The sequence below is a fragment of the Suncus etruscus genome, chromosome 10 (genome assembly GCF_024139225.1).
Source record: "Suncus etruscus isolate mSunEtr1 chromosome 10, mSunEtr1.pri.cur, whole genome shotgun sequence".
NCBI classification, from domain to species: Eukaryota; Metazoa; Chordata; class Mammalia; order Eulipotyphla; family Soricidae; genus Suncus; species Suncus etruscus.
The window spans coordinates 26,486,222-26,501,992 of NC_064857.1; the positions used below are offsets into that span (position 1 = coordinate 26,486,222).

At 36.2% G+C, this 15,771-nt stretch overlaps 1 protein-coding gene across 3 annotated transcripts in view; it reads left to right on the forward strand.

The window, feature by feature from the left end:
- The window catches only part of SLCO5A1 (solute carrier organic anion transporter family member 5A1), a 173,708-nt gene that overhangs the window by 99,553 nt on the left and 58,384 nt on the right, over positions 1-15,771 (forward strand). For 2 of the 3 annotated variants that reach the window (XM_049781805.1, XM_049781807.1), the window contains exon 4: positions 8,832-8,996. The exons of the other annotated variant lie outside the window; for it this stretch is intronic. In XM_049781805.1, the coding sequence (XP_049637762.1) occupies positions 8,832-8,996 (165 nt within the window). The remainder of the gene's footprint in view (positions 1-8,831; positions 8,997-15,771) is intronic. 3 annotated transcript variants of the gene reach the window in all.

Genomic DNA, 15,771 nt, shown 5'->3' on the forward strand with positions numbered 1-15,771 from the left:
AATAGGAAAAACATAACAGGAAAAGCTGATAGGGAAGCAGAATGTCAACAGGTAAAACAAAGACAAACTACACCATCAAGATAAAGAAATTATCTTGTATCTATAAAAAATCATAAAATAAATAAAATTAAAATGTTATTAGCATGCAGAAAATGTCACTTATAACTATGATTTTTTTCTCCTCTTCTCCTCCTGGCATGGTCATAATCATATAACTATGATTTTGAATCTTGAGAAAATTGATAAACTATTCTTATAGCCCCTTTCTATCTCTTTGGCCCTCCTAGAAGGATTAGATAGCTTTAAAGAGTTGTATATTCATGAATGGACATGGAAACTATTATGCTCAGTGAAATAAGTCAGGAGGAGAGAGATAGATACTGAATAGTCTCACTCATCTATGGGATTTAAAAAAAAAAAAGACATTATTGTAGTAATTCACAGAGACAATAGAGATGAAGTCTGGAAGGTCCGGCCCACAGTATGAAGCTTACCACAAAGAGTGGTGAGTGCAGTTAGAGAAATAACTGCACTAACAACTATCATGACAATGGTAGTGAGTGTGAGAAATAGAATGCCTGTCTCTAATACAGGCTGGGGGTGGGAGGAGGAAGGAGTTACAAGGCATTGGTGGTGGAAAGGTTGCACTGGTGAAGTGAGGTGTTCTTTTTTGTAACTGAAATCCAACTACAAACATGTTTGTAATCATGGTGCTTAAATAAAGATATAAAAAAAAGAGTTGTCTAGAACTCTAGAACCATCTATTTGACCCTTCTCATTGTTCTGTTTCAGAAAGCCTACTGCTCTATCGAATAACCTTAATATAATTTGTGCTTTGTTTATTTTAAAACAAAAAAACACCCAAAAGCACCACTGCAAAAAGACAACAACCAAACAATAACCACGATCCTGAAGAAAAAAAAAAAAACAAGAAAAAGGAAAAAGAAAAAAATAAACAACAACAATAACCAAAAAAAATTGTACTTTTTTTTTTTTTTTTTTGCATAGGCCAAAAAAAAAAATGGGGAGATTAGAATGGGAATTTCCTTGACCTAAGAGATACAGGGTTTCTCCATCCTTGAAGCATACTGTCATGGGAATAACTACAGGCTCCGTACATGCTCTTTTACTTTTGTAGGCCTGGGGTGATTCCTGAACGAATAGCCAAGAATAACCTCTGAACATCACAGGGTGTGACCCTAAAACAAACAAACAAACAAACAAAAAGAATCTTTTAAACAAAATGTTCTAGAAAAATTTTTTTTTCCTTCTTGGTTTTAGGGCTATGCCCAGTGATGCTTAGGGATCACTGCACTCAGGAATTACTATTGGCGGTGCTTGGGAGACCATATAGGATTTTGAGAATCAAATCTGGACTGGTTGCATGCAAGGCAATTTTATCACCCACTGTACTATCACCCAGGCTCCTGAATGAGGAAACGTTGCTTTGTCCAGTGCGCCTGCAAAATGCACAGTTTGGGCAGGAGCTTTAGCACATGGTTTTATTATTTATTTATTTGTTTACTTACTTATTTATTATAATCACTCTAGTTAAGCACCGTGGTTACAAAATTGTCATGATTAAATTTTAGTCATACAATGTACCTCACCCTTCACCAGTTGTACTTTCTTCTTTTGAGAGGTGTTAGGGCCACACCCTGCAGTGTTATGGGCTTTTTCCTGCCTCTGTACTCAGGGATCAGTCCTGCAGAGCTTAGGACACCATATGGGATATTGAACCTTGTGGGTTGCAGGCAAGGCAAACATCCTACCTTCTATCACTCTGGCCCCATATTTGTATTTTTACTTTATGAAGTAGGGGCAGAGAATAGCACAGTACTTTCATTTGTACTATCACTCCTGCCTCATATTTGTACTTTTGTAAGCACAATTCTAATATACTCCCAGTTGGAAATTGGCAGCTATGGAATAAACTTAGTTTCCCCAGAAGTACAAGATTATTGTTTTTGACAGGAACATTTTAAAATGTTTTCTGGTATAATACAGTAGGTAGAGCAATTGCCTTATATGCACTTAACCTGGGTTTGATCCCTGGTGACACATCTAGTCCCCTGAGCACTGCCAGAAGTGAACCCTGAGCATAGAGCTAAGAGTAAGCCTGAGCATAGGCAACTGTGACCCCCAAACCAAACCAAACCAACAAAAATTAAAGCTACTTTCTGAATTATCCTGCAACGTATTACCTTCCCTTGCATTTTGGTGCTTGGTGTTGAATTTCATTCCTTCTTTGCTGCTACTGCACAAACCATTTCTGACTTTAGTGTCAGCTTCCCTTTAGAAATGCATTATATATTTACGAATCAATGATAAAAATTTTTCTAGACACTAACATCATTTGGTTATACTTGTTTATAGCACCTTTGATTTTGCAATGACATAATTATGACAATGAGACTGCATTGTCATAAAAGAATTTAGAAGCTGTGGACATAATAATTAGACATTTGGTTGCAAATTATGGACTTAGCAACTGCATTGCTAACTTATTTTTTTAAAACGTTGTGACTTCAAAATAAATTTGAATTTACATAAAAGGCACAGAAATAGCATGCAGAATGCTTGTGTACTCTGCATCCCCACCCCAGTTGTTAACAATTCTGACCTATCTGAGAAGTTGCGGACAAGATGCTCCTTACTGCTTCCATGTGTTTCCTAAATACAATGATACTTTCCTACTTAACTACAGGGTAACCATCAAAATCAGTAGATAGATTTTGATTCAGTGCTAAACATTTCAATCCCAGGCATTATTCATATTTTGCCAGTTATCTCAACAACAACAATTTATGTCTAAGACCCACTCTAGAATAGTATATTGTATTCAGTTGTACTGTCTTTTACATCAGCTTCTCATCTTTTACACCAGCTTCTCATCTTGCTTGTCCTTTTATTATCTTGCTATTTTCTTTTATTAAAAAATTGTTACCTATTTATTTTGTGGTAGGTGAGTTGGACCAAATCTGGCAATGAGCAGGAGTGGTAATGTTCTTGGTTTTGTGCCTGAGAGTTACTCCTGGATGCGAGCAGAGGGCCTGTGTAGTATTGGGGAATGATTGGTATTGATTTTATAAAGGCAAGTGTCTTAACCTATGTACTGCTTCCCTGGCTTCTGACCTTGTTATTTTAGATAGGAACAAGGCCGTAATTTATAGGATGGCTCTTAATTTGACTTTGATATGTCACTTCCTGATTTATTAACTTTTGTAGACATTTATCTACATGATACAGTGCTCATTTTTTTTTTTATAAAAGAAGCCAAAGAACATTAATTTGTCCTATTATCAGTGAGGTGCTTCTGTTACTTTAGATAAGATTGTATCTGCCAATTTTCCCCATTAAAAAGTTTAATATGAACATTGTACCTCTAAATAAATAATATAAAAGTGTCTCATAAGAAAATACTTTGAGCTATGTAAATACAGTTTGTTCTTTTTTTATTTTGCAGTAGTTTTCTCTATAAAGTGAATAAGAACACTAAATTTTGTGAATACTAAAACATTCCAGTGAATAAAGTACTACATTAAATAACATCACAACATAATCATCAACAATTTAAGACATACATTTTTTGTTTGTAGAGACAAATTATTTAATTTACATAATTAAATAATTATAGATACATGGCCAGCATTTCTATAACATCTGCCTGAAGAATGCTTATTTAATACGTGGGGTTTTGTTTGTTTGTTTTCTTTTCTGAAAACACATCACAATTTAGGAGTAATGGACAAAACTAGCACATTGTGGGGAGTGCATTTATTTATTTATTTATTTATTTATTTATAATTTACTTAAGCACCATGGTTATAAATGTTTATAATTGTAGGTCAGCTAGAAAATGCACACACCCCTTTAGCAGTGCAACTTTCCTGACATCAATGTAACCCATTTTCCTCCTTTCCCATCTCCTGCCTGTCTTAGAGACAGGCATTCCATTTCTCTCTTTATTATTGTCTATTTCTTCTCTAACATTATTTATGTATAAGAAGGCCATTGATTTTTGTGTGTTAACTTTGTACCCTGCCACTTCTCTATATGAATTTATTGTTTCCAGAAGCTTTTTGGTAGACTCTTTAGAGTTTTCTAAATATAGTATCATGTCATTTGCAAACAGTGAGAACTTGACTTCTTCCTTTCCTATCTGGATGCCCTTGATATCTTTTTCTTGTCTAATTGCTATGACAAGGGCATCCAGTACTATGTTCAATAGGAGTAGCAAGAGGGGAAAGCCTTGCCTTGTGCCAGATCTTAGGAGAAAATCTTTTCATTTTTCTTCATTGAGTATAATGTTTGCCATGGGCTTGTGGCAAATGGTCTTGATTATATTGAGAAAAGTTCCTTCCATTCCCATCTTGTTCAGAGTTTTTATCATGAATGGGTGTTGGAACTTATCAAATGCTTTCTTTGATATGATCATGTGGTTTTAATTTTTCTTTTGTGATGTGGTGTATTATGCTGATTGACTTGTATATGTCGAACCATTTTACATCTCTAGAATAATTCCTACTTGGTCATGGTGTATGACTTTCTTGATGAGGCATTAGATTTTATTTGCCAGGATTTTGTTGAGGATCTTTGTATCTTTATTCGTCACAGATGTTGGTCTGTAGTTTGCTTTTTTTGGTGGGATCTCTGTCTGCTTTTGGTATCAGGATGATAGTAGATTCATAAAAACTATTTGGGAGTGTTTCTGTTTCTTTAATTTTCTGGAATAGCCTGAGAAATATAGGCAGTAGGTTCTCTTGGTAGGTTTGACAGAATTCGTTAGAGAATCTATCTGGGCCCGTGTTTTGTTTTTGGGAAAACTTTTGATGACCATTTTAATTTCCTCAATAGTGATGAGTCTGTTTAGATATGCTAGATCATTTTGGTTCAATATTAGAAGGTTATTAAAGTTTAAGAATTTATCCATTTCTTTCAGGTTCTCATGTTTGTGACATAGAGTTTCTCAAAGTAATCTCTGATTACCCTTTGAATTTCTCTAGTATCTGTAGTAATTTTCCCCATTTCATTTCTATCCATTTATTTTATCTCTTTCTTTTTTGTAAAGTTTGCTAGTGTTTTATTAAACTTGTTTATTTAAAAAAAACAAACTCTTGCTTTCATTGATCATTTATTTTTTAATTTCCCATTCATTAATTTCTGCTCTAAATTTTATTATTTCCTTCCAACTTTCTATTTTTTTTTAACTTTATTTATTTATTGATTGGTTGTTGGGTCAAACCCAGCAGTGCTCAGGGGTTACTCCTGGCTTTGCACTCAGAAATCACCCTTGGTAGGCTGGGACCATATGGGTGCCAGGAATCGAACCAGGTCCCTCCCAGGTAGGTTGCAGGCAAGGCAAATGCCCTACTGCTTTGCTGTCTCTCCAGCTCTTATTTTCTTATTTTTGATTCATTTTGTTGATCATGTTTCAATTTTATAAGCTGTGCCATTAAATTTTTTATGTAGGTCTCTTCTTCCTTCCTGATGAATGCTTGCAAAGCTGTAAATTTTCCTCTTAGTACTGCTTTAACTATGTCCCCCAGATTCTGATAATTTGTGTCTTCCTTCTTGTTTGTTTCCAGGAATCTTTTAATTTCCTCTTTGATTTTGTCTCTGACCCACTGGTTGTTTATAAGTAAGATGTATGATTTTCAGGTGTTAGAAGTTTTCCTCCAAGTCTCCTTAATATTCACTTCTAATTTCAGTGCATTATGATTAAGAAAGTAGTATGTACAACATTTATTTTTTTTATTTCATGTAGATATGTTTTGGGGATAACATGTGGTCTATTTTGGAGAATGATCCATGTACATTGGAGAAGACTATATTCAGTTTTCTAGTGATGATGAGCCCTATATAGACTTCTAGGTCAATTTCTTCTATTTCTCCTTTCAGTGCTAGTATATTCTTGTTAAGTTTCAGCTTGGTTGCCCTATCAAGTGGTGACAAGGAAGTGTTGAAGTTTCCAACTATTATTGTGTTGCTATTGATATCTTCTTTAAAGTTTATCAAAGTTGTTTTAAATATTTTGCTCTGATCACTCATTGGGTACATATTTGTTTAGAAGTATAATTTCTTCCTCTTATTCATATCCTCTGGTTATTAAGAAATTACCATCTCTGTTCCTTATAACCTTTTAAGTTTAAAGTCTGGATCATCTGAAATTAATATGGCCACTTCAGCCTTTTTTTTTTTTTTTTTTTTTTTTGGTTTTTGGTTTTCGTTTTGGTTTTGGGCCACACCTTGAGGCACTCAGGGGTTACTCCTGAATCTGCTCTCAGGGGATAGTATGAGATGCGAGAATTGAACCTGGATTGGCTGTGTGCAAGGCAAATGCCCTACCTCTCTGATATCTCTCCAGTCACCCACTTCAGCCTTTTAAAGGTATTTGTTTGCTTCAATAATTGTCCTCCAACCTTTGACTTTGTGTCTGTGTTTGCTCTGCCTATTCAGTTGCTTTTCTTTTCTTTTCTTTTTTTTTTTTTTTTTTGGTTCACACCCAGCAGCGCTCAGGGGTTACTTCTGGTTCTATGCTCAGAAATCACTCCTGGCAGGCTAGGGGGACCATACGGGATGCCGGGATTTGAACCACTATTCTTCTGCATGCAGGGCAAACACCTTACCTCCATGCTATCTCTCCAGCCCAGTTGTGTTTCTTATAGGCAGCTAAACGTTGGATTCAGCTTTTTGATCCATTTTGCCACTCTGTATCTCTTAACTGGTGCATTTAGTCCATTGATGTTGAGAGAGATGATTGTCATGGGATTTAGTGTTATTTTTAGTAAGAGTTTGATGTGTCTTGTGGTCTGTCTTATCTTAAAGTAAAACTTTCAGTTCATTCTTAAAAACTAGTTTTGAGTTTTGAGTCTGTAAAGTTTCTAAGCTGTTGTTATCTGTGAAGTTATGTATCCTTCCTTTAAGCTTCTTACATTTAGAATCAATAGCCCAAACCAGCACAATGTATGAGGATAGTGCATTTTATTTATTTATTTATATTTTTGTTTTGTTTTGGAACTATATCCATCTGCCATTGCTTGGGGAGATGTGTACTGAATCTAAGTTGGCCATATGCAAGGAAAGTGCCTTAATCCCTGTAATATATTTCTGCTCTATTTATTTTGATGTGGGGTTCACATCCATCAGTGCTCAGACTAACTCCTGGCTCTGCACAGGGGGATCATTCCTGGTCAATTTGAAGAACCATATGGGATGCCCAGGATTGAATCTGGGTCAGATGAATGCAATGCACATGCTCTAATCCTTGAATTATCACTTTGGCTCCTATGAATTATAGTTTAATAATAATGGTTTAATTTTGACATGATTATGTTATCTATAACATAGGAGTTAACTTCTTTGGTAATTTGAGATGACTATACATAGTAAAAAAATCTGCTTATTTTCTCCATTAAAATTTATAAAGAGTAATTTATGAGTGTAAATTAATTCAAATTTTAAAAACTATATTCACAAAAATATCATTTAATTCCCTTTCTCTAACTCACTCTAATTCCAAAATTTCTTTTAGCTTTGTATATGCTGAGAACTGCATATTTGACTGTATACATTATTTTATTATATTTGAGTTTATTAAAGATTTTAGCTAGCTTCTTAACTATATATATTTACACACATATTTATATGTTTGCAGAAATTTGCTTTATTCATTATTAAAATATTTATTGGGGTTCTTTTTATGTCAGTCCATAAAGCTTTATTTCAACTTCAACCACTGCAGCATATCCATTATATTATACCATAATTTCAGCATTATCACTGATAGGTGTTTAGGGTATCTTCTCAGTTTTTGCAGTTAGAAGCAATTCTGAAAATGAAAACCTTTGCACATGCAGCTTGAAGCATTTATTTGGAAGTGCTGTGAAATCGACACCTAGACTCTTGGCTGAGTTTTTTCTCTTCCAGGAGAAGCAGTTGATAGTTGGTGTGAAGTTGGTGTGAAGTCCTTACTTCTGGCTTCCCAACTTCTTTCGAGATCAGTTCTATTTTCCTATCCAAAGTACCTGGGATTGTCTGACCTCATGGTCTAGTTCCTGAAATCTTTTAATTGTAATAACTATTTTTGTGGGTTTGTTTTGAGGGTGGGGTGGGTGCTCCTGGTTGCCCAGAGCTTACTCCTAGGTCAGGGATCCCTCTAGGTGTAGAAAGGGGACCTTATATGGTGCCTGGTTTGTTTTGAGCAGTGTTGGCTGCTTGCCAGGCAAACATATTAACTCCTGCATTATCTCTCTGGTACTTCAGCAATAATGATTTTGTTTTTCACAATGAGGCTGGAAGATCAAACCTTCAATATCACATTCTTCAATGATGGGTGTTTATAAAGTTGAACCAGGGAGATAGCAACTTGAAGTGCATTCTTTCAGACAAATACTAGTTAGAGAAAGTGAAAGCTATAATTTTAGACCATCTTGCAGGTGCTTGACACATTCAATAGACTTTGGGATCTGGACAAAAGAGTAACACTGCTTCAATCAATACAAATAATTTTTTAAACAATTTTAAAATCAGGAGTCACCAGATGCATTCACCTTGTAAGGATACTGGTATATGAGCATATTTTTAGATACTTTAATTTTCTTATCCTAATAGAAAAATCAGAAAAAAATTTCTATTTAATAAAGAGGGATGCTTTCTAATCAGTTATCAGATTTTTAAGTTTCTATCTCTATCTAGCCAATAGTCTCAAATATTGCTGAGGAGCTACCACTCCCCTCAGTTCATTTTGGACAAAACAATTCGATTTTATTTTATTTTGTTCTCCATCACTTGCTTGTAACATTCATTTGTCATTTTTGTCATTTTTATAGACCTACCAAGAGCAGCTGTCAGGATCTTAAGCAACATGACATTCCTTTTTGTGAGTTTGTCATATACAGCTGAGAGTGCCATTGTAACTGCTTTCATTACCTTCATTCCCAAGTTCATCGAGTCACAGTTTGGTATTCCAGCTTCCAATGCCAGCATCTACACTGGTAAGGCACTGCTGTTAGAGCTCCTTGAAACCATATTCACTTTGACCACTAAATTAAATGCGATGAATGGAGAGAAAGTCCATTCTCACATCTTTGTGTTGAGTCCATTAACAACTAGTTACCTCTCCTGCAGATTTTAGGAGGATGACGTGTTTGAATGTTTTTTCTTTGATTCGTATTCTATTATTGTGTGACATTTTTTGCCAATTGTATTTTTGGAAAAGGAGAATTTTGCACATTTATGTTTTCATGGTTCTCAGATAAAAAGAATGAAATAGGTAGTGGTATTCACATTTAAATCCAAATGCATCTTTTTACATGTTGGCGTGAGTCTTAACAATTTGTTTTAAAAGTGATGATCTCAAATACAGATAGGTTCCACTATCTTAAGATTTTATTTAACAAATATAAGCACATTTCATCAACTTATGCTTTAAGTCAGAAAAAAAGGTTATGTACTTTTTTATGTCTGGGCAAACTTATTTTTAGGAAACTTTGATACGTGTACTCTTAAACATAGTAATGATTAGACAAATCTTTTTTCCCTTTGAAATTAGGTACCCAGAAGTAAAAGAACATTGGAGGAAGTTTCCATATACTGTATCATATGATATTCTGTATATTTAGTATTTCAAAAATGGTTGTGATTGCAATCAATACGATGCAAGTTAATGTTATAATTTATTAAAATAATAGGAAGTTGGGGCCGGGCGGTGGCGCTAAAGGTAAGGTACCTGCCTTGCCTGCGCTAGCCTTGGACGGACCTCGGTTCGATCCCCCGGTGTCCCATATGGTCCCCCAAGCCAGGAGCAACTTCTGAGCGCATAGCCAGGAGTAACTCCTGAGCGTTACTGGGTGTGGCCCAAAAACCAAAAAAAAAAGAAAAAAAAATAATAGGAAGTCACTAGTAATTTTAAATCAATTTAAAAGCATGCATTAAAATAGTTGAGTGGAGAATTATTTCCCAATAATTTTGTTTCCCATTTTCTCCAACAAGCTTAAGTGATATACAAATTAAAATTATATTATTGTAGAGGAGAAAGTGACATATATTTGGGTTATCAATATGTTCTTTATATTACCTTGCACATAATAAAAAGATATGTGATTGGGTTGCAGTTTCTTTTTCTTTTGGGGGGGGGGGGTCATACCCTGTAACACAGGGTATTTAACAGGGGTTATTCCTGGCTATGCACTCAAAAATTGCTCCTGGCTTAGGGGACCATATGGGATGTCGAGGATAGAACCAAGAACCAAAAACCAAAACAAAGAAACAAAAAATAATCCTTTTATTCTAAATATGATACAAATCTGTCAACCCCACATAAATACTTATTCATTTATTTTGGTTTTGGGGCCACACCCAGTGACGCCCAGGGGTTACCCCTGGCTATTCGCTCAGAAATCGCTCCTGGCTTGGGGGACCATATGGGACGCCTGAGAATTGAACCACCGTCCATCCTAGGGCTAGCACGGGCAAGGCAGATGCCTTACTGCTTGTGCCAGGCTCCAACCCCTGTTCATTTTGTTTATCTCATGCTCCTACATCAGAATTTAAAAAACAAGTTTTATTCTAGTGTTGTCTTCAACATATTTTTAATTTTTTAAAAATTTTTTTGGTGACAGCACTAAGCTATGCTTAGGATTTACTCCTGACTCTGTGCTCAGGAATTACTCCTACATGGGAGTGCTGTATGAGGTACCATATCAAACCCAGGTAAGCCACATGCAAAACAAGTGCCCTGAACACTGTGCTATTTCTCTGGCTCCTTTACTATAAAAAAAAAAATTCACTTGCCAGAGTAATTTATTTGAGATTTTCTGTGCTTGATAAAAAGTCTTTTTATAGTCAGTTCTTATATTCCTTCTTTTCAAGAGGAATATCAAACAATAGTTGAGATTCTTAGATTGATTAAGAGAATGGGGCCGGGCGGTGGCGCAAGAGGTAAGGTGCCTGCCTTACCTGCGCTAGCCTTGGACAGGACCGCGGTTCGATCCCCCGGCGTCCCATATGGTCCCCCAAGCCAGGAGCGACTTCTGAGCACATAGCCAGGAGTAACCCCTGAGCGTCACAGGGTGTGGCCCCCAAAAAAAAAAAAAAAAGAGTAAGAATAGTCTAGGTAATAAGATAAACAAAAAGATGATAATTCCTTCTAAGAATCACCTTATTTTTTGAATTTTTATGCATTGACTTTATTCTTACTCTGAGTAGTTTTATTTTTAAAGACTTATTGATGGAAATCTTTTGTTCTCTAAATCTTTTTTGTGCATGTAAGTGGCATGGAAATTCAGAAATATCGTGACAATGGTAGTGAGTGAGAGAAATGGAATGCCTGTTTCAAAGACAAGAAGGGAATGGGAAGGAGGACGATGGGGGGCAATGATGGAAGGTTGCACTGGTGAAGAGGGATGTATATTTTATGACTGAAATCCAACTACAAACATGTTTGTAAACAAGGCGCTTAAATAAAGATATTTTAAGAAAATAAAACAACTATCACAAGTTTGTAGAAAAATAAAGAAAACTCAAATAAATTTGCATAAGAATTTTAAAATCATTTTAACTTAGCTCCTGACAAAGTTTTTCAGTGAAATTCTCATATAGTATAACTGAAGCCTCATTCAGCAACAGAAATTAAACTTTTACAATGCAGTTTCATACATCAACTTGAACCTCAGTTCACTTTATGATTCTGGGTCTTCTGTGGAGACAGGGAAATACCAAGATTCAAACCAGGACTCTAAGATGTCTATAGATCTAAGAGGAGAAACTTTCTAAAGTAAATTTAGGAGAACTAAATTTAATAGCAATTTTGTATGGCAGAGATTATTTGTGTAGGCAGAGTAAGAGTAAGGTGTTTGAGTTGTAATTCATGGAGGAAATGACTTTTAATGTGACTTTTCAATATTATTTTCATCATTTGGAGGTTGGACAAAAACTATTTACTTCTTGTGGAGGATAGTGTAAGCAAAGGCAGAGTCTGCAAGGGTATTATTTATTCTGGGGAAACAGCAGTTTATTTCCAAGGACAGAAATAGAAAGAGCACTGAAGACCTAGGGGGATAGAGATGAGGGTATGAGCTGGGATGAACTTTTTCTGTCTTGGATATGGGAAGTCGACTCAGGAATTTTTCGCATCATTGCCCAGTGGTTAATCACTGAGGGGGCACTTGTCATCTTGTCACCTTATCCGATGAGGGTGAAATCACTTAATTAACTCCTACTGCTGCTATATCTTCAGTGAAATACTGTCACATTATACTCTTGTTTCTAGTGATCTGCTAATTGACCTATAACCACAACCACATATACTGAATAAAATTAAAATTATGGTTAGTTGGAAAAAGCCTGAATAAATGGGAAGAGTGGGAAATATAAGTTGCTGCTGGTAGTAATCTCTAAACTTTCCAAATTTCAGCTACAATTTTGAAGTTTATCTGGGGGCTGGAGAGATAGTATTGTGGGTAAGGCCTTACATTGCCAATCTAGGTTCAATCTTCAACATCCCATATGGTTCTCTAAACTTTACCAGGAATTATTCCTGGCTCATGCAGAGGCAAGAGTAACCACTGAGCATTGCTGGATATGACCTCAAAATCAACAAAACAAAACATACACACACAAAAAACTGAAGCTTATCTGTGAGATGAGAGGAAATCTCTATTCTCTCATGTCCTGAAAAGCAAAGGAAACACTGAATAATATTTGTTCTTTTATTTATTTTTTTATATTTTATTTAAACACCTTGATGACATACATGATTGTGTTTGGGTTTCAGTCATGTAAAGAACACCACCCATCACCAGTGCAACATTCCCATCACCAATGTCCCAAATCTTCCTCCTCCCCATCCGACCCCTGCCTGTACTCTAGACAGGCTTTCCATTTCCCTCATACATTCTCATTATTAGGACAGTTCAAAATGTAGTTATTTCTCTAACTAAATTCATCACTCTTTGTGGTGAGCTTCCTGAGGTGAGTTGTAACTTCCAGCTCTTTTCTCTTTTGTGTCTGAAAATTATTATTGCAAGAATGTCTTTCATTTTTCTTAAAACCCATAGATGAGTGAGACCATTCTGCGTTTTTCTCTCTCTCTGACTTATTTCACTCAGCATAATAGATTCCATGTATATACATGTATAGGAAAATTTCATGACTTCATCTCCCCTGACAGCTGCATAAGATTCCATTGTGTATATGTACCACAGTTTCTTTAGCCATTCGTCTGTTGAAGGGCATCTTGGTTGTTTCGAGTCTTACTATGGTAAATAGTGCTTCAATGAATATAGGTGTAAGGAAGGGGTTTTTGTATTGTATTTTTGTGTTCCTAGGGTATATTCCTAGGAGTGGTATAGCTGGGTCGTATGGGAGCTCGATTTCCAGTTTTTGGAGGAATCTCCATATTGCTTTCCATAAAGGTTGAACTAGACGGCATTCCCACCAGCAGTGGATAAAAGTTCCTTTCTCTCCACATCCCCTCCAACTCTGTTTATTCTCATTCTTTGTGATGTGTGCCATTCTCTGTGGTGTGAGGTAGTACCTCATAGTTGTTTTGATTTGCATCTCCCTGATGATTAGTGATGTGGAGCATTTTTTCATGTGTCTTTTGGCCATTTGTATTTCTTCTTTGTCAAAATGTCTGTCCATTTCTTCTCCACAATTTTTGATGGGATTAGATGTTTTTTCTTGTAAAGTTCTGTGCCTTGTATATTTTGGAGATTAGCCCCTTATCTGATAGGTATTGGGTGAATAGTTTCTCCCACTCAGTGGGGGGGCTCTTGTATCCTGGGCACTATTTTCTTTGAGGTGCAGAAGCTTCTCAGCTTAATATATTCCCATCTGTTAATCTCTGCTTTCACTTGCTTGGAGAGTACAGTTTCCTCCTTGAAGGTGCCTATAGTCTCAATGTCCTAGAGTGTTTTGCCTATGTGTTGTTCTATATATCTTATGGTTTTGGGTCTGATATCGAGGTCTTTAATTTATTTGGATTTTACTTTCATACATGATGTTAGCTGGGGGTCTAAGTTCAATTTTTTGCAAGTGGCTAGCCAGTTGTGCCAGCACCACTTGTTGAAGAGGCTTTCTTTGCTCCATTTAGGATTTCTTGCTTCTTTATCAAAAATTAGGTGATTGTATGTCTGGGGAACATTTTCTGAGTATTCAAGCCTATTCCACTGATCTGAGGGCCTGTCCTTATTCCAATACCATGCTGTTTTTGATAACTATTGCTTTGTAGTAAAGTTTAAAGTTGGGGAAAGTAATTCCTCCCATATTCTTTTCCCCAATGATTGCTTTAGCTATTCTAGGGTGTTTATTGTTCCAAACGAATTTCAAAAGTGCCTGATCCAATTCTTTGAAGAATGTCATGGGTATCTTTAGAGAGATCACATTAAATCTGTATAATGCCTTGGGGAGTATTGCCATTTTGATGATGTGAATCCTGCCAATCCATGAGCAGGGTATGTGTTTCCATTTCCATGTGTCCTCTCTTATTTCTTGGAGCAGAGTTTTATAGTTTTCTTTGTATAGGTCCTTCACATTTTTAGTCAAGTTGATTCCAAGATATTTGAGTTTGTGTGGCACTATTGTGAATGGGGTTCTTTTCTTTTTTTTTTTTTTTTTTCTTTTTTTTGGTTTTTGGGCTACACCCTGTGACGCTCAGGGGTTACTCCTGGCTATGCACTCAGAAGTTGCTCCTGGCTTCTTGGGGGACCATATGGGATGCCAGGGGATCAAACCGCGGTCCATCCTAGGCTAGCGCAGGCAAGGCAGGCACCTTACCTCCAGCGCCACCGCCCGGCCCCTGGGGTTATTTTCTTAATGTTCATTTCTTCTTTATTACTATTGGTGTATAGAAAGGCCATTGATTTTTGTGTGTTAATTTTGTAGCCTGCCACCTTGCTATAGGAGTTTATTGTTTCTAGAAGCTTTTTGGTAGAGTCTTTAGGGTTTTCTAAGTAGAGTATCATGTCATCTGCAAACAGTGAGAGCTTGACTTCTTCTTTTCCTATCTGGATTCCCTTGATATCTTTTTCTTGCCTAATCGCTATAGCGAGTACTTTCAGTGCTATGTTGAATAGGAGTGGTGAGAGAGGACAGCCTTGTCTTGTGCCAGAATTTAGAGGGAAGGCTTTTAGTTTTTCTCTATTGAGGATAATATTTGCCACTGGCTTGTGGTAGATGGCCTTAACTATATTGAGAAAGGTTCCTTCCATTCCCATGTTGCTGAGAGTTTTGATCAAGAATGGGTGTTGGACCTTGTCAAATGCTTTCTCTGCATCTCTTTATATGATCATGTGGTTTTTATTTTTCTTGTTATTGATGTTGTGCATTATGTTGATAGATTTACTGATGCTAAACTATCCTTGCATTCCTGGGATGATACCTACTTGATCGTAGTGGATAATCTTCTTAATGAGGCATTGAATCTTATTTGCCAAGATTTTGTTGAGGATCTTTGCATCTGTCTTCATCAGTGATATTGGTCTGTAATTTTCTTTTTTGGTAGCATTTCTGTCTGATTTAGGTATCAAGGTGATGTTGGCTTCATAAAAGCTATTTGGAAGTGTTTCCATTTGTTCCATTTCATGAAAGAGTCTTGCCAGGATTGGTGGTAGTTCCTCTTGGAAAGTTTGAAAAAATTCATTAGTGAATCCATCTGGGCCTGGGCTTTTGTTTTGGGCAGACATTTTATCACTGTTTTAATTTAATCAATAGTGATGGGGGTGTTTAGATATGCTACATCTTCTTCCTTCAACCGTGGAAGATTATAAG